At 43.4% G+C, this 26,969-nt stretch overlaps 1 protein-coding gene across 1 annotated transcript in view; it reads right to left on the reverse strand.

Moving 5' to 3' along the window:
* LOC308294530 (FYVE, RhoGEF and PH domain-containing protein 6-like) overlaps nucleotides 1–26,614 on the reverse strand; it is a gene marked incomplete at both ends in the record, with an annotated part of 57,906 nt that extends 31,292 nt beyond the window's left edge. The window contains 9 exons of the mRNA XM_080737263.1: nucleotides 4,413–4,500; nucleotides 5,035–5,191; nucleotides 7,219–7,370; nucleotides 14,365–14,395; nucleotides 15,194–15,261; nucleotides 17,548–17,704; nucleotides 21,480–23,160; nucleotides 23,245–23,634; nucleotides 26,587–26,614. Of these exons, the coding sequence (XP_080593389.1) occupies nucleotides 4,413–4,500; nucleotides 5,035–5,191; nucleotides 7,219–7,370; nucleotides 14,365–14,395; nucleotides 15,194–15,261; nucleotides 17,548–17,704; nucleotides 21,480–23,160; nucleotides 23,245–23,634; nucleotides 26,587–26,614 (2,752 nt within the window). The remainder of the gene's footprint in view (nucleotides 1–4,412; nucleotides 4,501–5,034; nucleotides 5,192–7,218; nucleotides 7,371–14,364; nucleotides 14,396–15,193; nucleotides 15,262–17,547; nucleotides 17,705–21,479; nucleotides 23,161–23,244; nucleotides 23,635–26,586) is intronic.
* Nucleotides 26,615–26,969: the final 355 nt, after the last annotated feature.

Raw genomic sequence — 26,969 nt, forward strand, 5'->3', positions numbered from 1 at the left:
CTCCTCCGGTGCGCAGCGTGCGCCTCTGGCCAGAGTTACGGGCTTTCACGACGACAGCGTGTAGGCCTCCTCTTCTGCGCGAACATCGCGCGTATGCAGTTTACTCCGGATCTGACTCCCGCCGCCATGCTCGCCTGCATCCAGAACAAGGTCCACGTACACCTCCATGCCTACGGCACCAACAGACTGGTGTCTCCATAAAAAAAACACCAAAGCAACGAGCCAGTCCCGTTGCCCCAGGGCCACACGCTTAAGACAGGCTAAACTGATAGAGGTAGGCCACTGTTTCCTCTGCTTTGTTCCTCGCAGGGCACAGAAGGCCCTTCCCCCACTTTTTCTGCCAGCCGATCAGAAAAAACACGAAAAAAAGACTAAACTACTATATACACGAATAAAACAAAGTTCCTCAGAACATGCCCAGCTTGGCCAATGTAATGAGTCACCACAAGAAAAAAAGAAGACAGGAAAAAAGCAAGAAAAAGAGAAAGTAGGAAATTAACTGCAGAGCTGTTCTGAGTTGCGACCTGCAGCCCTCAAGGAGCGCGTCGCTTCTAGTGTTTAAAATGAGCCCTTCTCTACCGGCCGTTATTTTTCTGTTCTGAATGAAAGAAAATATGATCACTCGAAAATTTCAGAAATACTCAGATTACATTTATTGATTTCACCCAAGCCTCCAAAATATGAAGAAAAAAAAAATCAATAAAATCAAGGCACTCAGCCTACATAGAACTTTCCCCTCCCCTTTTTTAACAAACATGATTATCAGAACCTGTGGCTGTCTAGTGTAGTGGTCATGTCCAGGGGGTGTACTTGTACATCAAGACAGATATCATATCTATCTATAAATGCGAGAAGTCTCTGCGTGTGTGTCTGTCTGGCTGTCTGTCTGTCTGTAATCCGCGTATCTCGAGAACCGTTCGTCCCACCGGCTTCAGATTCGGCACGCGCGTTCCCCGCCGCGGCGCGGAGTGCAGTGCCGGGTCTCGACCCGACCCGACCCGACGCACGGTTTTCCCGAACCGGCGCGAAACGTTCGGAATCTCCTTATGCTGGGTTGATTGTTGACATCAGGCTGTTCCGGAGGAAATCGGCGAAAGCTCTGACTCATTGTGACTAGGGTTGGGACCCGAAACCGGTTCTTTTTAGGACCCGGTTCCATGATAGCGGGTCCAGAACCGGGTCAATCATTTTTGCCGGTCCGATTCTCTTAACGGGTCTCATCCATAGGTCTCATCAGCGCGCATTTAATGTGCATTCCATTGCAAGCAGCTGTGGTGACGTCAGGCCACCTCTACAGAAAGAATGCTGGGAATGTCCGTGTCACTGAGCAGCGCGAGTGAGAGCGACGACAACTGAACACACCAACAAGCAGCGTGATAAACAAACAGCATGGTGCAGAAGAGACAGAAGTCTTCCAAGTTTGGCTGTAGGCTACTTCAGCTCACTGGAAGCGCGTTCATTCTGACATCCATGAGCGGCGCTCGTCGGCTCGTTCGGTCCGCGGTCTTCTGTCCTCGCGTCTTTCTTTTCATTCACATTTCACATTATGCTCCAAATAACACCCGCAGCTGCAGAAGACCTCGCGAAAGTTGATATGTGAGCGGACTGAGGCGCTCCTCTGTGCCGTCTGCCTGGGTGCTTCTCTTCTTCCTTGTTACGTCTTTGCAAGTTGCAACGCAAGTAAAGATTGATTGATTGAAGACTTTAGTAGAAGTTTGCATAGGAAAAGGTACAGTTTCATGACGGTACAGTTCACTGGTACAAGGTCTACTAAAAGGAGATCCATGAAAAGACTAAGCTTATTAAAGACTAATTAAAGACTAAGCATGACTACCTCGCTGTGTTGCATGCCGAAAATAGCTGATCTGCAAGCTCACAACGCGTCGCATCCACAAGACAACGTGAGTTTGTAGATCAGCTATTTTAACCAACGCTTAAAGCCTTAAACATACAGATGGGTGCGACGTTTAGAAACCTGACTTCACAATAGCCCCTTTTCCACTGCAGCTTTAGTACCACACCACACCACACCACATGAATATATCTACATTTTCAATTACACAAAAGTAGCCCTATTGGTAAGAAACAAATTGACCCTTATAGTAGGGCAGGAGAGAGGGGTCTACCAGCACCCCAATGACATGTTTTCGAAACCTGTTTTTTTTGGACCGTTATGATGTCTAGTTATGATTTCTGCTTGTTGCCGTCGCCAACTAATGTCCCATGGGGTTCATTTTTAACCTTTTCTCACAACTATTCCCAATCTGAACCATACAATGGTCATAACAGAAAATGCCATAACGCTTGATGTAAACAACCTACAGGGACAAATGAACACACTTTTCTATATGATTTTGACCCAGGGAATTCATTAAAGTGGTTATTTTTTACATTTAAGCACATCTTGACCCTATTTCAGGACAGAAACGGCGAAGAATAACCCAAAAATGTTCAAAACACGTCTATACTTCTCTTTGTACAGATGAATTAAGGTGTATTCTTTTGATACCACAGGTTTTTTAGGACCCTTATGATGTCTAGTTATGATTTCTGCTTGTTGCCGTGGTCAACTAATGTCCCATGGGGTAAATTTTTAACCTTTTCTCACATATCCCCAATTAGTGTGGGGATTTAGGGGAGCAAATGCTAAATTCGTGCAATTTTGACTTAAAGCGCGAAATTTTGCACAGATGTAGCCCAGGGCTTGCTCTAATGATTTAGCTAGGGCGCCCGAGTCTGCGACCTTCGGGGTCTCCACAGCGGTCAAATCAAGTTGGGCTTCCATTGACTTTCTATACAGGAGGAAAATACCCAGAAAAAGATTTTTTTTCTGGGTATTTAAGGAGGATCTGAGGGGTCTAACTAGGGGTTTGTCATGATGCTGAATCCATTGCAGGCATTTGTTTTGCACAAAAAACATTCAGTGGGCTAGAAATGGCCTTAGAAAACAATACACGTATGGGTGAGTATTCATGTTAGTCGGAGGCCTTAGGGTTTTTTTTTCTCGTGCTAATCAGTCTAAAAGTTCAAGATTTTGCACAGATGTAGCTCAGGGCATGCTCTAATGATTTAACTAGGGCGCCCGAGTCTGCGACATTCGGGGTTGCCACAGCGGCCAAATCAAGTTGGGCTCCCATCGACTTTAGTGATGAAAAGTGATGAGTCATCACTTTTCAGAGTTGTGTGGGTGCTGTGGCGACCCCGAAGGTCGCAGACTCGGGCGCCCTAGCTAAATCATTAGAACATGCCCTGAGCTACATCTGTGCAAAATTTTGAACTTTTAGACTGATTAGCACAAGAAAAAAAAACCCTAAGGCCTCCGACTAACATGAATACTCTCCCATACGTGTATTGTTTTCTGAGGCCATTTCTAGCCCACAGAATGTTTTTTGTGCAAAACAAATGCCTGCAATGGATTCAGCATCATGACAAACCCCTAGTTAGACCCCTCAGATCCTCCTTAAATACCCAGAAAAAAAATCTTTTTCTGGGTATTTTCCTCCTGTATAGAAAGTCAATGGAAGCCCAACTTGATTTGACCGCTGTGGAGACCCCGAAGGTCGCAGACTCGGGCGCCCTAGCTAAATCATTAGAGCAAGCCCTGGGCTACATCTGTGCAAAATTTTGCGCTTTAAGTCAAAATTGCACGAAATTAGCATTTGCTCCCCTAAATCCCCACACTAATTGGGGATATGTGAGAAAAGGTTAAAAATGAACCCCATGGGACATTAGTTGACCACGGCAACAAGCAGAAATCATAACTAGACATCATAAGGGTCCTAAAAAACCTGTGGTATCAAAAGAATACACCTTAATTTATCTGTACAAAGAGAAGTATAGACGTGTTTTGAACATTTTTGGGTTATTTTTCACCGTTTCTGTCCTGAAATAGGGTCAAGATGTGCATAAATGTTAAAAATAACCACTTTAATGAATTCCCTGGGTCAAAATCATATAGAAAAGTGTGTTCATTTGTCCCTGTAGGTTGTTTACATCAAGCGTTATGGCATTTTCTGTTATGACCATTGTATGGTTCAGATCGGGAATAGTTGTGAGAAAAGGTTAAAAATGAACCCATGGGACATTAGTTGGCGACGGCAACAAGCAGAAATCATAACTAGACATCATAACGGTCCAAAAAAAACAGGTTTCGAAAACATGTCACTGGGGTGCTGGTAGACCCCTCTCTCCTGCCCTACTCTGTGGCTTGAAGGTAAATGAGACAAATGCCACACTTCTCTTTCTTTTCACTAGATGGCAGTGTAACACTTGTGATGGGAGACCATAATGTTTGTTGATCTGATCAAGAATGAATATTGGTTAGTTATTTTTATGTTGGGGGGGTTATTTAAGAATTCATATAGAATGAGAAATACATTGTTCAAATGAAGTGAATATTTAGTAAATGTTACCTGTAAGCAGCATCTGATACTGAGGGATTCTTTGAATCGGCTTCAGCAGGTAATGTCTCAGCGCCAGGTTGGCACAGCGTGGACTGGCCTGGAATACAGACAATACACATGTTATAATGGGTGCAACAATTAATCAAACTAATCAATTCAGGCAATTATATATATGTATATATATATATATATATATATATATATATATATATATATATATATAAATGATTTAAATAAAATAATCACATTTAAAAAATACCAGATCTAAAAGCTCGCAATGTTTGTCGTAAGTTTGCAGTTGTTGTTGCATGACACCGTTGTACGACAAAGTATAAAACAAAGTATAAAATAGGACTCGAAATTCATAGCTGACGTGCATTAATGGCAGTGATAATATATATATATATATATATATATATATATATATATTTTTTTTTTACTAAACAGAAAATGCAACCTCTAGGTATATGTTAACCACATGGACTTTAATTTCTGTAAGAATCAAAAAGTGTGAAGGGGAAAACTTCGCTCTCTGACACCCCTCACGCCTCAAAGAAATGAAAAGACCCAAAGACACTCCTCGTAAACACAATAGCAGGTGGATAAAAACAGGTCTGTCGAGCTTCCTTACCTCAAATTCTCGCAGCACTCCAGCAAACACAGCATTCCTCTTTGTCTGCTCTTCCAGCTGGGTGACATTCTTGTCAAACTCACGGATGTACGTGGAGTACATCTTTAGATAGGGCCCTTTCTTCACAAAGATGTCGGCTAGCCGGGCACTCTCATCCCTAGCAGCAAGACAGCATACAGACATTTATGCATCATAGAAACATTACCTGACTGCAAATAGACCTGAAAAGCACATCGTCGTTGTCGGGTGAAAACCTTGTATGTCCAAAATCGTTCATTTTGCATTTATCATTTTAAAAATGATTTAAACTAGTGAAAACAGCCGATCTACAAGCACACAACGCCTCGCACCGCGAGGCGTTGTGTGCTTGTAGATCTGCTGTTTTCACTACTTTTGTGCGACGGCCTTGTGTGATGAAGCAGGGCTTTACTTTGCGAAAGAATATACAAATGTGAAATTGGAGATACGAGGTTTCCACCCGACAACGACGACATGCTACAGGGATGTAGTGTTCATGTCTGTGTAGACTCTAATTATATTTATTCTTATTTAATCTTAACTTGTCCTTTACTCTCATCTCCCTGCTCTTACTTGCATGTCTCCGGTGTTTCACACTTGCTGCTATGCTAGTCTCTCAGGTCAGACTACTCTTCCACAATCTTTGAATGCTACAGAGATGTAAACTCAGCACAAAAAGAAAGGAAACTTGACTTCGGTCCATTATATCTCCCCTTTAATAATACCAATTTGTATTGTGTTTTATATCATTTTTATCGTTGATTCGTCACCTTTACAACGAGGTACAGCTTGTAAGCATCGGGCATTCCAGTTTCGAGGCATGAGCTACACCGCCAAACGTGTGGTAGCGCCGACCCAAATTTTGCCAAAATGGCTTGCAATACTGTTCTGCTGGCATTTACTCTCGTTTTGGGCTTCCCTGACACCGAGCTTAACATTAACAAAGTGTAAAAATGTCCAATATGTGTTGTTTTTTCTTTTCCTTATTACTGTGGGAGAGTGCAATCATTCAATGCACCAAGCAACAAAGGTGAATACAGTATTGCAGGCCTGCCAGGCCATTTAGACAATTTTTGGAGGGGCGCTACCCACACGTTTGGCTGTATTGCTCATTCCACAAATGTCAGATCATTACAAGCTGTACCTTGTTGTAAAGGTAACAAATCAATATCAAACACAATACCATTTGGCATAATTAAAGGGGAGATATAATGGACCGAAGTCAAGTTTCCTTTCTTTTTGAGCTGAGTTTATATAAAACATATTTTAAACTATATTTCTAAGGGCGCTGAGTAGCTGCCCAGCACAGCAGAGTCTGGGGATTAAAATCCACCGCGGTGCATCCGGCTTTGTCAAGTGTCTGTACGAACACAACTGGCCTGTGTTCAGGTGGGGCTCCTTACTGGCAGTCGAGCCAACTAAATTGGGGAGCAAAAAGGTATAAAAAGCTATATATAAGTGACGTGTGGTTATTTCATTCGGTGACCACGCACGCGCGTGTCGTGTGGGTGTGGGAGGGAATGATTGTATGCCCATCTAGAACACACCACTGAGATACTGTATATACTGTAGCCTACTACATACAGACTGTTGGCAGACGGAACATTGTGTGATCCAACAGTCTGTCTGAAGAGATTGCTGCTAGCTCAATGGAATTTCCCCATGGAGATGAATAATGATTTATCTAATCAGTATGATTAGATCACACACACACACACACACACACACACACACACACACACACACACACACACACACACACACACACACACACACACACACACACACACACACACACACACACACACACACACACACACACACACACACACACACACACGTTGAAGCTTGTGTGTGTGTAATTGTGCCACACATAGGGCCCTTCTAGAGCCCGACCGATATATCTGTGACTTTTTTGATGACTTTGGTATCAGTAATTATGTAGCTGATATTATGTCCAGATTGGGGACATAACATAAATTACATAATTAAGACCCAATTAAGTAAATAAATTAATTAGAAAAGTTTTCACTATTGACACAATACAGTGTATCAGTCAGAACGTCAGTAATCAGCAGACCAGGACTCTCCAAAATCAGAATAGTATCTGCCATCCTTCAGGCTCAAATAGTTTTCTATTAAAATCACATTGTGTGGTTGTGATACCATTTGGCAACTCTTTGCTCCAGCTCTCTGAGCAGGTCTTGGTTGAGCTCGTACAGCTGGGGAAGATTGTAAAGAATCTGGTTGAGAACACGTTCCTCTATGACGGGCTTCCCACTCTGACGAGAGGCTTTGGCCACGGCATCGCGGAAATCCTGCAAAGACACAGACAGAGTGCTTAGAACAGGGGTTTTCAAAGTGAGTGACGGGGCACCCTGGGGTGCCGTGACGGCAGTCCAGGGGTGCTGCGAGATCATTTGATAATATGGAATTTATTTGGACACTTGAAAAAATATTTAGCATCATTTTTTAAACTTGAAGTACAAAGTTATTTTCAGTCAGTTCGAAAAAACAAAATGGCCATTATCTCAACGTTTTCCTCGCAACATAATCACTAAAATATCGTCACTGTCGGGCAGAAACCTTGTATCTCCAAGTTTCAAATGTGTACGTCTTTTGGTAAAGCAAAGCCCTGCTTCATCAGACTGTCGCACAAAACTAGTGAAAACTAGTGCTTGTAGATCTGCTGTTTTCACTAAGGTGCTGGGAGTGAAAATTATAATGTTGGGGTGCCTTGGATTAAAAATAATATTTATGGGGTGCCCTGAGACAAAAAAGTTTGGGAACCCCTGGCTTAGAATATAGGCTACTCTAACTGTATTTATTACCCGGCTTGGTTGAATGCTTGATTCTGATTGGTTGAGCGCTGAAATCAGCGGTGAATTATAGGCGTATAATGACCACTCCACTCTATAATTCACCGCTGCTCATCAACGGCTCAGAGCACCTGCTGCAGTCAGGATGCACTGTGTGAATTTAGTACCGTATCCAACATGTCAGCCATGTAAATAAACACACAGCGTCATTTACAATTAAACGTTGCTCTCAAGAGTGTTTTTTAAAACATTTGAGGCGAGAAATAGACGACGTAGGAACAGAAAATGGATTTATTTGATCAGCACTTCCTTGTTTTCCAAGGCGACCCGTGGGGGGACGCCCAGCGCAACACTTGTGGAACACGTTCAGCCGTCTGTAAACAAGGAAATACTTCATTTTGTTTTTAGTTTTGAGTCAAATTATTAACCGTATTTATTAGCCGGGTAATAAGTGCTATAGTGCTGCACTTCAGGCTGATAATTATCAGCCCGTCGTGTCCAAAGTAGCTGACAGAGTACAGCATCTTGCAATGGGCCTGGTGTACAAGATACACTACACCTCCAAGATTCCCATGTACCTGACAAACTACTTCTTAAAGGTCAAGGATGTTCACGACCACAACACCAGAGGCAGCTCCACTAATCATCATCAACGTAGATTTAACACTAAACAAGGCTCTAACTCGTTCTCCTGCTACACCATCAACATGTGGAACGCCCTTCCTCAAGCCCTAAAGGAGAGCAAATCCCTAGCCTCTTTCAAAATTGGTATGAAAAGTCACCTTCAGACAGCTGCTACCCGTGACTTGTAAATAGACTAAGCCCCCATGCCCCCCCCCCCCCCTTTTTTTATTATTCTTTTTTCTGCCTTTGTATTTGATGTTATGCTTTTGAAACTGATATTACCCTAGATAAAGTACTATGTTCTATCCGTCTGTCTTTCAATGTTATATGAGATACTTAAAGTGTGGTTCCTGTGGAAATAAGCCTCGGCTTTCTAGGATCTCCTTTTAGTTGACCTTGAACCAGTGATTTGTACTGTCATGAAACTGTACTTTTTTCTATTGCAAACTTATAATAAATCAATCAATCAATCCATATACGCCATAATGACCGTGCAGCAAGACCTTATCGCATACATACATATGTCAGGGTTCAATTTGTAAAAAAGATTCATAAAAAAAAGAGGGGGTGGCATTTTATTATTAAGCCCTACATAAACGTCTTCGTATGACAAACATCAAAATTGCATATATACAGTAGTCTACATTTCCCAAAAGGAAATATTGTATACTGTATGTTTATCGCTGTTTCTGTTTCATCAATGCTCGTGATCATGGGGATATCTCCACCAGCCATAAAAATGTATGACACGAGGGGGGATATCCAAAGCAGAGTCATGGATCCCCCCAATCCCCCCAGCAATTGGACCCATGCTGTATAGATAGATGGAAGGTCACACAAAGTATCATATCCGGGTAGTTAATTACCTGGGCACGTGTCGTTACCTGGGTTTACCCAACTGAGGGCAACAACGAATGCTTGGGCAATCATTTAGTTCCTTACACAGCAACGTCCCTAATGGTGACAGCTCATTGCACGCCGGTGCACCTTTAGCTGTATCAGCCCTTGGGGATATTAGTCATCAGCCCTCTGGGGCTATTAGATATCACCTTCTCAGTCCTTCTACGACCACGAGGACACATAAAGGCTGGGTATGTGATAAAGTCATTAGTAGTCTCGCATAGCCAGACAACTATTCCACAAGCTCCGAATGCTATATTAGTCTGGAGCTACACCTCCCGAAAAACACTGCTGCACGGAACTGTAGTCCCACTGGAAACATAACAGAAGCACACTAGCACAGACAGAGTCATTTGAGTGACATATTCTTGTTATGCGTGTATAGTTTAAGAAAACATTTGAAAACATCATGTGAGTAACACCAACAACACCAGAGAAATACAAAATAACGCCCAAAGAATATTGAAAGAAGACATAACGCTTAGGACTTGATTAGAACTTCCATCTCCCAGACTGTATGACGGGAGCATTAGCAAATTGTCGCAGTCAACACGCGAGAATCATAAGCAATCAATCCGTCTCAACTCCACAGCAACATGCTGTGTGTGACTGTGAGTACACAGTACATTAACACCAAAACCATCAGGACTCGTAATTGGGTGAAGGGAGCGGGCCAGATATGGCAAGTTGCACAGGCCTTAAACATCATCTACAGATAGCCGTTAACCCTGGGCCCTGACCCTTACACAAAGCTGTCTTACAACCCATTTAGGCCTAGAATTATTGAATGCTTTAGCTATAGAAAAATAGCAGATATACAAGCTCACAGCGCGGCACCGAGTGCCGCGCTGCGAGCTTGTAGATCTGCTATTTTTGAAAGTGGTGAAAATGTAATAATTTTTGGGGGTCCTTCATATGAAAATGTTTGAGAACCACTGACACAGTAGTCTCTCAAGAACAGACTAACTGAGCTCCAGTTAAGTGAAAAGGACATTTTCTTTGACAATGGCTTAGCCAGATTGCTGACATAGAAACATAGGGTTTTTAAAAAAATCTTAGAAGGATTCAAAAGACACTTATAGAATCGGGTCAAAATTCTAATTTTCACAATTTTTCAAAAATAGCAGATCTACAAGCTCGCAGTGAGCTTGTATATCTGCTATTTTTCAATAGTTAAAGCATAAAATAATAATACACAAAATGTGTACCCGTTCTAAAGGGGTTAACAATCCTTACACCTCCAGGATCCTACAAATCCCTGTACGAATAAAGTAGAACATGCAGCAGAGCCTCAGGGTGCCAGAGAAAGCTCATTCTGTCTCTTTCTGATGACACAAGAGTTACTTTGCAGTTTATGGGACACGGGGCACAGAAAGTGCTTACAGAGGAGGGAAACAGTAGACGGCTCCTGTGGTTTTACACATGCAGGAGGACCATGGATGACGCTGGAAAAACTTGGATGGCCTTCGAAATAACAGCGTACCGTCTGAATCCATTGAGACAACGCTGACAAGATGATGTTACGTTGCAGCTCAAACCAAAGCAGGTACAGTGAAGTAGATACTGGAGTCCGATTACACCTCAACCACATGAACCCTAGAGCAGTGTTTCTCAATCTTTTTTGGCTTGAGTACCCCCTTTCCCTTATTTCTGAATCCAAGTACCCCCTTTAAAAAACATAAATAGTGGTAGGCCTATATGATGTTATGATAAACCCCCCATTTCAAGAATATAAAATCACAAATAAGAAATGGAGTTAAAGAGTTTCAAACGGTGCCTCCTGAGCACTGAGCAGATTTCATGTCAATAACTAAAACTTTCAAGCACATCCCTGGTGCCTGGTACTATGTCATTTGGGGTAGCAACTATAAGGCTCACACCAATTTCTCCATGTGTCATCATTAAACATAACAGTAAATGTTTTTGTCTCCCTCCTAATTCAATGTTTTTAATTATTTTAACTATAAATAATATAATGTCTTTTATGGAGCATTTTCTTGAGTACCCCCTGCAGTACCTCCGCGTACCCCCTTTGAGAAACACTGCCCTAGATTCCCCTTTCTCCTCTTAATAGGCGAACATTCCGCAAAAAATAGCAGATCTACAGGCTCACACCACATCACGTTCGGCTATTTTAGGCAAAGAGATTTGATGTAGATCAGGGGTCTTCAACGTTTTCAGGCCAAGGACCCCTTAGTTGAGAGAGAGATCAAGCAGGGACCCCCACAACCTTCTCATAGATTCCATATATAGTTTGATCGTTTGACAGCACAATCATCAGTGTATTTTGGATCCATGTCAATTTGTGTTTTCAGATATTTAACCACTTGAGCCGTCAATACTTAATAAACTTGACCTTTCACTCTGTACCTAGTCTGCTCTTTTTCTCCTCTATACTAAACCTCTTAGACGAAATCTACAAGCTCAAATCTACAAGCTCAAATCTACAAGCTCAAATCTACAAGCTCACAACGCCTCGCGCTGCGAGGCGTTGTGAGCTTGTAGATCTGCTATTTTTGGCTAAAGTTCTCAGGATGCTAGGGTTCAAGTAGTTAATATAAAAAGTTTCTATCACAAAAAGATTTGGAGGACCTCCTGTAGTAACTCTGAGGACGCCCTAGGGGTCCCGGACCCCCTGTTGAAGACCCCTGATGTAGAGGGAAATAAGGACGGGGCCCTGGGAGGTCAAAATATACAGCATTCCTTCCTCCGGGTATGTGAGGAATACTCTAGGGGTGCATATAAAATCAACCACTCTTTTTTGTTATGACTCAAACCCTATACTTAGTTGACCATATTCCCAAGGGCTCTGGGCAGCCTCCGGTTTTCACCCGACACCAAAATATATTCAACGACAATACAGTAGCTGAATATGTGTGTCAAGAGTCAGATGTGCCACAAAACAAACACAAGGTTTCAATTGGTTAAGAACTGGGCCTACTTTTGACGGTGAGGTCAAAAGCACAGATTAACAGACTAGCTCGGATTGCATTGAAGGTGATGGGTGTGAGGGAGCACCCCACCCTTCAAGCAATCTTTGAGGAAAATGTTGTTAAGAAAGCTAAGAAAAGAATTGTCGACCCCTCTCATGTCCTTCATTCAGAATACAAACTGCGACCCTCTGGTAGACGTTACAGAGTCCAAGTCAAAAACAAGAAAAGACATCTGAACAGATACAAATACTCATTTATTCCCATATCCGTTACTCTGTTAAACTCAGGCTGTTAGTGGGGTGTGGTGACTCTAGTGTAATGTAATGTATGCACTTGACCTGTATGTCAGCACTGTGTGTTTTGCACTATTCTTTGTAATTTTTCTTTCTTTCTGTCTGTCTTGTCCTGTTGTATGTTATGTAGCAGCCTGCATGTCCAAGACAAATTTCCCTCGGGACCAAATAAATTAATCTTGAATCTTGAATCTACACCATGTGGCATGAACTGGATATTGTTAATACGATTGCATTGATCATGTTTATTTGTGACACCAATAAATTGGAACTTAAAAGAGTAGTTCACCAATTGCACGCCCCATGAAATAAAACCTTGAATTCATTCTTTTTTGTCCGTAAGCCAATCGTTTGATGACTGGGTGTAGTATTTCCAGCAGGAGACACGGTAATCAAAGTATTGGCTTAGGAATGAGACAAAAACTACTCCTTTTAAGTATACTCTCCATTGATCAAAGCCGGAACACAGTCAATTGACTCGTCATTCAAACAATTCTTCTCTGAAAATGCACAGGACTCCCCTAACCGACCCCTATGATTGAAGTATTTATAAGAAATGTGCATAGGAAAAGGTGCCGTTTCATGACAGTACAGTTCACTGGTACAAGGTCAACTAAAAGGATCAGCTCATGAATGCCGTGTTAAGAGGTCAGGTGGGTGGGCCGTGGGAACGCTTTGGAGTGGGCCCTGACCCAGAGAAGGTTGTGAATCACTAGAGTTTGTCTGTGTTTCATGAAACTGTTTACCTCCTCCTCCCCCATCATCCTGTGAGAAGCTGGATGAGTGAAGAGCCCTATGACACATCACCATTCCCTTAAACCTGGTCTGACTAGCTCCTTCCTGGACACCGGACTAGACCAAGGGTCTTCAACAGGGTTCCGGGACCCCTAGGGGGTCCTCGGAGTTACTACAGGGGATCCTCCAAATCTTTGTGTGAAATAAACTTTTTTTCTGACTCAGTCCTACTGACTCCCACACAGTGTTCATTTAACTCAAAGTAAAATGTTACATTCTCAGTTACACTGAGAAGCTGGATGTTACAGTGTGTGTGTGTGTGTGTGTGTGTGTATAGTCACCTTTTGGGGGCTTTTGTGCTAAAAACAAAACCAAAACCAAAACCAAAACTAAAATCTTAAAACGTTCTTCTTGTGCACCGATGACACATAGATCTGATAATAATATTCTGAAGTTTACTCAGTATCATTTTGAGTTTGTCACAACAGGAAGAAACAGCCATGACTCACTCACTGAGTTCAGACCGACGCGTGTTATCGTCAGTTCACCAAACCGCTGAAGTCTGGGGGAAAAGACCGTGAGGAATGTGAGCGAATGTGGGCGAGACTGAGGAGCGGGGCTGACTGCAGGGTCCATGCTGTCTGTCCCACACGGGGTGTGTCTCAGTGGCTAACATAATCAAACACATATGGGCAATCCTGGCTCACAAGCTGAAGCTCACAGCAGCAGATAACACACACACACACACACACACACACACACACACACACACACACACACACACACACACACACACACACACACACACACACACACACACACACACACACACACACACACACACACACACACACACACACACACACACACACACACACACACACACACACACACACACACGCTCTAAACACAACAGCAGCGTTGATCTAAAGCGCTGCTGACGTTTCACCCAGAAAATAGAGAACTTGTTTTTGTGAAAACCAAATGTATAAAAACTAGGTTACTTACGATGTGCAGCAGCTTCAAGACATCTACGAACCTGAACAGAGAGTAAGTGGGCAGAGTTAAAAAATAAAATAAAAAGGGTTGTTGTTGTGGTGGATTGTTGAGGTTGTACACAGTAACTCTAACTTGATCACTAGTTTTAGAATCGGCCTCAGATCTAAATGGGTTAATTTCTGAAAATGTATTTTTTGGTCCCCACCCAGTGTTTGAGACACACTGAGGTAGAGCCCTGGATCTCAGCATGGGGTTACGGCAGTGTTTCTCAACCTTTTTCCTGCATGTGCACACTTTTCATGTCCCAAGAATCCATGGGCACACCTACATAATACTTGGTGTGTGGTTTCTTCACTGTCGGGAAGAAACCTTGTATCTCCAAGTTTCAAATGTGTACGTTTCTTCGCAAAGTAAAGCCCTGCTTCATCATACAAGGCCGTCACACAACGGTAATGAAAACAGCAGATCTACAAGCACACAACGCCTCGCGGTGTGCGAGGCGTTGTGTGCTTGTAGATCGGCTGCTTTCACTAGTTTAAATCATCTTTAAAATGATAAATACAATACTGGCTTTCAAGCAGTTTCAAGGGGCACACTTGACCCTTCTCAGGGGCACACCAAAGGTCCCCAGGCACAGTGGTTGAGAAACATTGGGTTAAGGGTCCTGAGGGGTTACCAGGGGTCTGTCATTTTGATTTTACAGTATAGATTGGGCTCCCAGATATAAAAATGATATCAAATGGGGCTCCATTAACTTATGCATATCAACCTGGGGGTCTTTGAAATTAAAACGCTAGAGAATTGTTGGTGTGGAGTGAAAACAAAGGACTGCTCTTACACATTCTCAGAGCTCATGATCTCAGTGGCGATGTGGTGGATCTTGCTCTTCCTCGGTCCGTTCTCAATCTAACACAAAGACAGAAGTCCATAACAAAGAATAATTAAAGGTATATTCAGTGATTGTATTTCATTCAAATAAAAATATAATTGGTACAATTTCCATTCATTCTCCTCACTAGAATGTGTGCTAACCATATAAGGACTTCCACCATGGCCCGTGTTACGAGCATAGCTAGATTTTCAGAGATGGCCAGCCAGTCCTCGACCAATCAGGGTAGAGTATTTATGTTATGATATTTAGTTATGATAGTCAAAATAAAGGTTTTGAGAACCACAGTCGCTCTGAATTAAGAACATCTGCTAAATGCCTAGATTGTAAACTACTGAACTCATAAAATGCCACAGTCTCGTTGTAAATCAGTACATATTCTGAAGCTGGAGACGTAGGCCTAGAGATATTCAGTGATTGGGTCTAATGATCAAAACGAGAACATTATAATGGTGTAAAAAAATCTATAAAAACACTAAACATTTCCACGCTGTAAGGCCAGTAAGGGACAAGATGACCCCCGGCCACTTTCATTATCACTGAATACACCTTTAAGAACAAATAATTGCCACATGGAGTCATTATGCAGTACTTAGTACCATTTAGTTGAGAAATGTTGCAAAACATGTTTTGGGTATGTGTAAAATGTCTTTGAGTACCTAGAAAAGCTCTATATAAATGTGAGATAATCATTATGTGTACAGATTACAGAACAGATACATTTTCTTATATTGTCGCTGTCAGGTGGAAGCCTAGCTTGTATGTTCAAAACTGTTACTTTTAGTGAAAATGTCAGATCTACAAGATCACAATGCATCACATTGGGAGCTTTTGACAGAGTAGAGCATTAAATAACAGCGACGATATATCAGTACATTGGAGGTACATTTCTCATATCTACACTACACATTGACCTGGCTATTGTACTGTACTGAAGGACATTAATGTAATTGATGCAAACTGTGCATAAGATAACTGTAGTCCCAGGTTTTCAGAAGGTTACAGTTATGCACAGAGCCTATTAGTGTCCATAATAATTCATAAAGCAGAAACAGCCCCATGGTATCGAAACAAAGTATAACTGTTATTTCAGCTGTGACAAGGGTCCATTGTGTGTTCACTTGAATACACACAGACACCTCTCAACACTTCCATTGCATAGAACCGGCTCAACTCGACTAGCTTCACTTTCTACTGTATAGGACCCCTCAAACAGAGCTGGTCGCCATAGCGACATTTAACCCTCTGTGTAAGAGCGATAAACAACGCTAAAGTTAAAGCTAATTATCACAAAAACAGTTTATTCTGACATTTTAGGCAATAAATAAGCCATGCAGTTGCTCAATATTGATTTGTTTCACATTTTGGAAAGACAGTTTAAAAGATTGACAGTATTCGTATAGGGCAGTGCATCCTGACACAATCAGATTCTCTCTGCCTCAATTCAACAGAGCAGGTGATACCAAAAACATACCAGGTACATTTTCTTAGGAGGATGGAAAACAAAACAAAACAAAACATACAGTACGATGCAGTAACATACTGTACCACCTGGCTAGCTCCTTTCGGAACCTCTCACTCCGCTGCACTACGAGATGAGGTTCCTGCTCATAACATGCCCAAATGAGCTTTTCTCCGGGGGTAGTTCGCCAGGTTATCAACCGCTCTTACCGTCACCAAGCGTTGTATCCAAAAAGCAATGGTCCTATACCCGTCTCTTGCATCTCTACTTTTTTAGCGGCGGGGATCTGTTGAAACAATACTTTAAACGCGCTCATTTTGTCAGCCAGGTCTGTGTTTTTCCCAGTGAAATGTTACGGAAGCTGTCACGTGACTCGCCATTATAATCCGTGTTGCAGCCACCAAGCGGTCGAAGCAAGAAATGGCCACAGGCTGACAAAAAAACACAAAACTAGCTGACAAAACGAGCGCGTTTAAAGTATTGTTTCAACACATCGTTTGGATTACCCCCGCCGCTAAAAAGTAGAGATGCAAGGGATGGGTATTAATAGGACCATTACTTTTTGGATACAACGCTTGGTGACGGTAAGAGCGGTTGATAACCTGGCGAACAACCCCCGGAAAAAGCTCATTTGGGCAGGTTATGAGCAGGAACCTCATCTCGTAGCGCAGCGGAGTGAGAGCTTCCGAAAGGAGCTACCACCTGGCACACTACCCCACTACCACTATCAACTGACACTGAGCCCTAGTGTATGGAGAGACTGTGAAATACATTTCATGGCACGGCACAGTTCACTTAGTACTTGTAGTGGAAAAGGGCCACAACGGAGCCTCTTCCTCACCTCCCTCTGCTCGTCCTCTTGGTGAGAAGGATCTCCTTTACTGGAGGTGGAGCTGCCATCATCCTCCTCCTCATCAGAGCTGTGGGCCATGATGATGTCATCCTCCCCCCAGGAACCGTCGTGCAACTGGTCCACCGCCTCTTCATCCACGGAGCCTCTAAAAAAGGGACAGGATTAGGTATGGGACGATACGCGATATTATCGTTTATCGTGATAAAAAACACTCGTGATAATCGTATCGTGAAGATTTAATTTATCGTGATATCGTCCTCCGTCATGCACTGGGATCAATTCACCTTTTATTTGCTGAACTGCATATCCGGTACCACTCAAACCCTCTATAATTGGTAAAAGGTACTTATAATATACGTACTTGATAGTCTTTTTTCACTCTCTATCAAATGTCTTTGCCAAAAAATAGTCGATCTACAAGCTCACAACGTGTCGTGTTGCGACGCGTTGTGAGCTTGTAGATCGGCTATTTTTTGGCAAATGTTCGGCCCCAGGATAATGGATTTTGATTATCAAGATAACATCGTAAATCGCGATTTCTTTTGTCACAATAATCGTGATCGTGATATGACATTTTCATATCGTCCCATCCCTAGACAGGATGTTATTTTAAGACAGGTCAAAACAGTCCCAACGAATGAAGTGACTCTTGCACAAACTGTACATGTGAAAATACAAGCAGCCGCACACTTTTAAACACATGCATACGGTTTACATACAGTTGCACACACTAAAAACATCATACAATTATTGCAACCGTACTGTAGTTCGCAGTTTGCTATTCAGAATCGTCACAGCTTGTCCGTGTCTGTCCGGTCATTCGGAGGGGTAACGCCTGACACTGTGGTTCCCCTGACACGTCACTGTGACATCACAGGTGACATCACAGTGATGTCAGATACACAGAGCAGAGATCTCCATATATGGGCATAAACAGGTGACATCACAGTGATGTCAGATACTCAGAGCAGGGATCTCCATATCTGGGCACAAAAGGGATTCTGTTAGGGATCTCCATATATGGGCATAAAAGGGATTGTATCCCAGAGATGATGCCCCGTTAGGAGAACCACACTAACAGAATCCATATATGGCCAGACAGATGGCACAGATGGCCAAGACAGATGGCCAAGACAGATGGCCAAGACAGATGGCGCGACCTCGCTTTTCACCCTTAGGCGTCTTACTGGTTTATGTAATGCACATATTAAAGTGTGAGTTCAGCACATGTACTGTAAGTACACCCACACATACTGTAAATGCACTCACACTTTTTGAGTTTGATCACGAGGGAAAAAGATAGCCTGTGAGTTCTATGGGCCTGAGAGGGTAGGACTTGGAACAAGAATAGCTGCATCAGCATATTATTTGAGGGAGGGCGTCTTCGTTAATAAAAACAGAACATGAGAATACAGTCCAGCATGTATTCTAACATTTCCTGCTCAGAGAGGGGGGGAAAAAAGCAAAGAAAAGCAGCATGCATGCATTGCATACAGGAAATGGAGCGCTTAACAGAGCAGGAAAAGCCATTTCATGATAACCATCAACATCACACAGCCCTCCAGGCCTGGTCCAGATGCTTCGGTCAGAGTGGTTTGGCCGTGTGCCGACCACCTCCAACCAAAACACTGCAATGGCTCAATCCCAAACGGGTCACTCCCCACTAATTATTATGATCCTTTGTTGATGTGACCTTGTAGATCTGAAATGATTAGGTTATTAATAATCTAGGTTTGAAAGGTGCTGGGGCTACAATCGTACAGAAGAATTTCATCAATAAGACTGCAGAAAGGGAGCCCACTCCACTCACAAAAAGAATAGGTTCAGGATGGGAACATGGTCCATTCAATATTGTTTTAGTACAAATGAGATTCTGAACAGACTTCAAAAATAGTCAGTGTAAATCTGGCAATGTACACACACACACATTGTCAAAGTATTGTGTGATCTGTCTACTATGTATTGTGTTATGTGTTGTGATTTTTGTGTCCTGATGGATGCTTGCCGCAAAATAAATTTCCGCAAGGACAAATAAAACATCTATCTATATCTAACTCGGTAGGCTAATGTTTCTTTGTGATCTTAAATTGTTTACATGGCTCTGGTATACAAGAGCGTATGCTTTGCATGGGGACATGTCTCCATTCCGACAGTGATTTCCTATTGTCGGAGTGGCAACACTTCCATAGAGGTTAGGGTTAGGGTTAGGGTTAGTGTTGGAAAGGAGACATGTCGGAATGGAGACATGTAACTGCTTTGCATCATCACTCCGCTTGGAAGCAGCTCAACGTGTTTTGAACATGTGATTGTTGCACAGTTCAGAGTGAAAAGGGCTGACATACTAAGCTGCTCCGAGGCACACACTGGTACTGTAATACAACACGTAATCCTCAGACTGCATTTTGTAGGCGCAGACTGACTTTTGGATTGGTAGATATTCAAGAAGAAAACTGCATGTATGTTTTAATACATGCATATTTTTTTGTTATTGCTCTGAATTGACCTACACTAGACATAAACCGATTAACCACATGAAGGCTAGCATATCCCTATTCTGAAAGAGCAGATCTACAAGCTTACAAACCCTTGAAACATGACACATTGTGAGCTTGTAGCTCAGCTACTTTCGCTATTGATAAAGCACAAGAATAATTGTCCCATTATACAGATTTCACAAATACAATTTTCAATTATGACAGAGTCTTTTGTGAGATGGCAAAAAAAAAAGGTCAAATCCTAGTGTAAAACTACAAATCTCCTCTGAGCCCATGCAGGTTGTTGTTAACCAGCTCACTCTAATCAACTGTTGCCAGGACCAAGATTGTTTGCATCTAAACATTCCTTCCCAACCGAATGTGCCACATCAACGTGTTCTCCTCTCTGACAAAGAGAAACGGCTACGGTAAGAACGTGGTGCCATCCTGCAGCTCGTCTGCCAGGGGCGTCAATTGGGTATGGCAGGGGTATGCAGTCTGCCATACCCTGGGTTCAGGAGGGGAAATAAAGGTTAATTTTAAATAACAAAATGGTCACTTTAACAAGGTATTATAATTATATTCTCCACACTTGAAAAAAATGGTATATTCCCAGGTTCCGCAGGTCAGCTGCACAGGTGCAATGCATTATTGTTAATTGTGGCACGTTTACTAACAATAATGTTTAGCTGCACTTCCAGGCTGCCATATCCAGCCCAAGAAACCGTAGAAACGGGGGAAAAAATAAAATGTATTTCTTAAAATAAAGGTATCATGCCTGTTGCTAAGGTATGGCAACATGACTGTTGTCTTGCACTCTAAGGTACACAGAATGCATGTTTATACACGCATATAATCCACACGATTCAGAGTGCAACTCTGTCTTGCACTCTGCACGCAAGACACCAGTCATGTTGCCATTCCTTAGCTTTTTCTGAACCGACGCCACTGTCGTCTGCTGTGCTGGTCTGACAGAAATGTCAACACAACTGTACCTGGAAGGGATGACTGACATTAACTTTTCTTTTTTTACTTCCCTCTAGGAGTATTGTTGACAGAGTGTCACTCATCTCTGCACATAAACAGCTCCTCAGAGTCTGTATGACCTATCATTTCTGGTTCTGCCATGATGTCAAAGTTGAACGCTAGAGTCTTTGTCTTTTCTTTTTTCAATTTGTGTTTTGTCTACAAGTTCCTTCCTGTTTTGTTTAGTTTACTACTCTAAATCTGTTTTGTCTAGTCTAGTTAGACTGCAGTTGGTCTCATATAATCCTTGGTGTTTTGTCATAAAATAAATAAAACGCTTGAAAGACAGGATACAGAGAGAGAGAAAGAGAAAGAGGGAGAGGGGGAGAGAGGGAGAGGGAGAAGTGAAAAACAGATGTATCGAGGTGAGGACAAAGAGAGACAAATAAGACGAAAGATTTAAAGGCCAACATGCTTTACCTGTCGCTGCCGCTGTGCTTCTGTTGGTGCCCAGTGTGTTTCTGTGCATGGAGCATGTACGGTTCCTGCTCCTCATAGATGTTCTCATCATCATATGTAGATTTGTGGTGGGATGCCGACGCTCTCCCCACAGGCAGGTTCATATAGTCTGTTATCTCCTCATAGTGAGGACTGTTCTCATAGTCCACGGACTGCTCCACACCAGAGCAGAACTCGTCTCCATCCACGTTCTGCTCAAATCCAATGTGCGGGCAGGAGAACTTCCTCGCGGCCCACACTCCAGTGTCCACGTGCTCTTGGGAGCCCCGGAGACCGTCTCGGTCCCCGTCCACACATTGCTCCGTTTCAGCCACGGCGCTGTCCGGTGTCTGGCCTCCTCTGGCTTTCAGCTTGGGCATGGGCAGAATCTTCACAGAGAGCTTCAGGTCAAGGAGCCTGCGGAAAGAGTTCTTTTTCTGTCCCTCGGCTCTGAGGAGGTCAGCGGAGGTGAAAGACTTGGCTCTCTGCTTGCCCGTGATGGAGCGAGAAGCTTTACGGTGTCCAGGAGACGCCAGAGAGGGAAAGAGGCTTCTCTTGGTCGTCTCCTCTGGAGGCAGAGGCAGCTCCCTGGTTCTCCTCTCCCTCAGGCCTCCATCTTGGACAGTGGGTTCGAGCCTCTTTTCAATGTCTGGGGAATTCCCTTCCTCTATCTCCCCTGATGGGTCCTTCTCCAGCATCCACGCCATGTGAGCGCTGTGTCTCTGGGGCTTCTTGGGCGCTATCTTTAAAGCCCCGCCATTACCCTCTGACGACTCGTCACCGATTCCCACGGCAGTAGCCGGGTGACGACCGAGCTCCGGCGGGTTTCGTGGACCGTTGGAAGGAGGGATGTGCATAAGATCGCCGTAAACTGGCCCCCGGTCATCTGTTGTTCTTCGTCCCACTCGTGCGGCCTCCCAAATCTCCTCGCCAATGCCATCCACCGAACATTCCATCTCGTAGGCAGCATTGTTCCAGCCACGGCTCTCCTCCTCTGCTCTGCCCCGTGAGGGTGAGCAAGGGGCGGAGGCGGGCGTCCTCTCAGGTGTGGACAGAAAGGGCTTTTTCCTGGGCGGAGGTGCCGGCGGCGGGCATGCCTTCCTTGACGACAGCGAGGAGACCTGCTCGCTCTTACCAGCGGCGGTGCTCTGGGCTTGAACAGGCGCGCTGACAGACAGAGATGACGGGCTGCTCCTCCCCTCCGCTGACACCTTCACCTCTCTGACGCTCATTTCCCCTCCTCCTCCTCTCCATTCCTCGTCCTCGCCCTCCACCTTTTCCTGCCGGGCCAGGGCAGCTTTCCTGGGCTTACGCGGTGACGGGACAGGACAGGGCTTCTTAGGGCCCGTTGGGAGTGAGGTGGGGTTGGCGTGGGGCGCGGCTGACACACAGTTGGAACCAATAATGGACTCTTCTTCTGGTCCTGGTCCGACAGCGCTAGAAGGGATGACGTTACCGTTAGCCTCGTCACTCCATGTTCTGAGAGGAAGAGAGGGCCTCACGGTTGCCACAAGGTTTTTGTTCTCTATCAGTTTATTTTCAGGTGTGTCTGGTACAGTTTTATTGTTAGAACAGTTGGTCGACTGTAGAACAATGTCTGTCAGAAGGTTGACATTGGTCACTTGGGACACATCGCTGTCCATTCTATCCCCTCTGTTATCCACTGGAACGTGAGACCTAGGGAATGATTTTCCGGATTCTTCCGTTTTATTTTTGTGCAGTTTTTTTAAGTCTTTCTCACTCTTACCTGAGACTTTGTCTGTAGCATTGCCCATGCACTGACAGTTCTCTTGGGTACACAGGCAGATGGGGATGATGTAATCCCAATCTGGCTTCTTGTTCTCTTGCTGTATTCCATTTTTCGAGTTCTGGAGACCAATGTTCTTTGGGTTGTCTGATTTCTCCAATACGGAGACCTGGTGAAGGCTCTTTGACGAGAGCGAGTTGGATTCCGGTGGGGGAGAGGCAGCACTGAGTTTAGACAGGCAGGGTTTGGGTGCTAACGCCGGTTTGACCCGCTTTGGCGTGCCAGGCGAGGTGTGGGGGACGCCATCTCGTCTGGGGGTCGAGGGAGAGAACTCTGACCTCTGGGGTTGGTTGAGCTTTGGTTTAGGGGCCAAAGGTGGCTTTTGCATACCTGGAGAGACATGAAGAAAGGACATGCTTACAAAACTGTATCTGTTGGTATAGCATTAGCATCTATTGTATGTGAACCAGCAGGACCATGGATGGATCCAGCATCACGTGGTTCAAGCTTTAAAGTGACATTGCAATTTGATACAACATGAAAATAAGAGCCAGTTAGAATGGCCAATAGTTTGACAGATGTTAAATATAAGATAAACTTGTATCCATGTGGGGACATTTAGGTGACACAGCAGAGTGCTGTGTTCTACCTGTAACACACGTATACGGCGTCTGCTGTCGTAAATAAAAATATGAATAGCGTCTGCCCTCGTGAACCTTTCAAAGTAGCGTATCTGATAGGCATTATGCACTGGCGTCTGCCCTGGCCACACGAATAGCCGTGAATCATAGATTATACGATATGTATGCCCTCAAAAAAAGTGTAGAACACAGTCAACACACCACTGACAGCAGAAGGAGGTAACAGGTACCGGTAGGTAAGAGTAGAGAGAAATAAGATAAAATTAAAATAAATAGACTGTACTTGAGTTGAGTCTGACTGAGTTAACATATGAATATTCTATCACTACATTTAAAGCTATACTGTGTAAGTTCAACTAGTGGTCAGTAGCGGTATTGCTTTTTTCGGCCGTTTTTTGGCCGGAGTCGTCGCGGACCACCGCCGCGGACCACCGGAGCGGCGCCGCAAACCACCGCGACCGATAGTAATCCGTGGAGGGGTAGAACGCATGGTAGAACGTAATTTTCTGGCCAGGATTTGTGGATTAAGAGGTTAAAATCCTTCACCATGGTAAACACTGTAGCCAAGCGGAGGCGCTTCCTGGAGACCAGAGCAGATAAGCTGTGATTGGCCGGTAGTGTACCATGTGTGCATGATCGGCGATGTGATTGGGCAACATATACACAACGTATACAGATGATGCAGATTACGTCATTTTGGCGCGAAATCCGGTCCACGGCCAGGATCATAGAAAACATATAAAGAGAAGGCTTCAGAAGCTGAAAATAACGGAGTGGGTGTTCTAAAACTTTAGCGATTTAACAGTTAGGACAATTTTAAGATTTGTTTTATAAAAAAAGTTACATGGTACAACTTTAAGTATAAAATAAATGTACAGTACAATCAATCTACCACCAGTGAATATTTGCATGAATGTATCTATTGCCAATGAATATATGGATATATCAACAGTGAATATGAGACAATATAAGTATTGTAATGTAAGTAATATCATCCAGATACCCACTGTTCAACATATCAACATAGGGGCTACGAGTATCAACAATGAGTGTATGAGTGAATATAGGGGTGGGTGATATGGTGATACATATCGTTGAGACGATACAATGTCTCCACGATATTCCTTTTCAGAGCTATCGTATCATGATACAATGAGGGAGCCTCATATAAAATCCTGTTGAATTGTTAATACAGAGATTCATTGCAGAATGAATTTAAAACTACATTTTGGTCTAAATCAGTAGTTCTCAATCTTTAAAATGTCATGGTGTCCTCTTAACTCTCCCCAGTATACAAATGAAACCAAATGGACCCTTACGGGTCCATTTGGTTTCATTTGTATACTGTCAGAGTTACATACTTGTAAGGGTCAATTTAGACCTCCCTGGACCCTACTTTGAGGACCACTGGTCTAATGGTCTGTTACTCATTTTTCTTTCAGTTTTTGTTACCTTGTACAGTAGGTGGTTGCACTGTTTAGTAACTTGAAAAAATAACCATAAAAACCAACGTGAAAAAGAATTGTGATAAGATTGTGTATCGTGATACTGCTTAGAAGAATATTGTGATATTGTATTTTTCCATATCGCCCACCCCTAAGTGAATACACAGTATATGTGAGTCTCGCAACAGATATCCTTAACAGTCAGGTTATGTAGTGCACATTCCAGCAGTCCATGTATGAGTGCACCAGAGGCAAGCAGTCAGTAATCCCAAAGAACAGAGCAGAACAAGGGGGTTAGGATTGGTTGTTGAGCCTGATGGCTACTGGTACAAACAAACAACTGTTGACTGATGATAGGTGAAGTATACATGGGCTTATTATCTCCTAAATGGTTCTTTAGTGGACCTGTCCTTAAATCCCCCAGTATCACTAAAGCTATTGTTTGTATTGTCTGCACTGTGCAGTGTTTCCTCCTGCAATGTGATGCCAAGCAAGCTAACAATTACTGGGATTGAAGTGAACAGAATTGGCTGAGAGCCTCATGGAGAATGAATAATACCAGATACGACCAAGTACGACTACTACAACACTCCAGCCCCAGGGGGCTTTAATATGTATCACATGCAGTTTGTTTGCTACACTTCTCAACAAGCCAGTAATCCTGTTCATAAAGCCGTCAACAGGCAGGAGGAGAGGGGGCCGGGGCAGGTGGGATGGGGGCTGAGGTGAGGTGAGGGTGGTACACTGAAAAGTCAAGAAACTGACTAAGCTTCTGTCTGTGGTGGATAAAAGTGCAACATGCTGACCCAACTAACAGATAGTGACAGTAGTGGGAGATGTTTGTTCGTCTTGAGTAAATGCATTTTTCACCCTCCCTCACCAAATCTGTGTTATTTTCTCCACTCAGCAACTCTGATCAGCAACACAAAATAGAACCCAACATCTGTTAATGTGTTGACTAAGGTAAACTGTGGTTTGGGTCACGGCCAAAGGAATTTGAATAAGAGAGATTTACAAAACCACTCCTAAACAGTGTAGCCTACTCGGCTACAGCTATAGAATATAAAGAAACGCAAATAAATTATGATCTTTTACCATATTTAAGCCCACAATATGGGATTTTGTCCACTAAAAAAAAACAATGGAATAGGCATGGATATTCAAAACAGTAAGATAATATCAAACAGTGACTTCATATCGCTTACCTGACTTCATATTTAGTGTACATCCACGTCTTTTTGTCAAACGTTACCAACCGCTCTCTTCTTCTACATCTAGACACATCGTAAGCAGTAGCGTAGCGCACAATATTAATTTCCTCACAACCCGATCTTTGGAGTTTGTCACAGTGCTCCACCACGGCGCACTCCAACTTGTGTTGTGATCTTGTCCTGGCAGTAGTTGCGCTCGCCGCTCCACGGGGGTGGAGTGTGTGTGTGTGTGTGTGTGTGTGTGTGTGTGTGTGTGTGTGTGTGTGTGCGTGCGTGCGTGCGTGCGTGTGTGTGTGCGTGTGTGCGTGTGTGCGTGTGTGTGTGTGTGCGCTGTAGGGCAGGCCTACTATTCCACACTGTGAGACACAAACACGCCACTAGGGGTCTCCCGGAACCGCAAAAGAGAGAATAGACTAATTAAAGGACCA

Source organism: Nannobrachium achirus (genome assembly GCF_963921795.1).
Source record: "Nannobrachium achirus genome assembly, chromosome: 11".
In the NCBI taxonomy this organism is placed as follows: Eukaryota; Metazoa; Chordata; class Actinopteri; order Myctophiformes; family Myctophidae; genus Nannobrachium; species Nannobrachium achirus.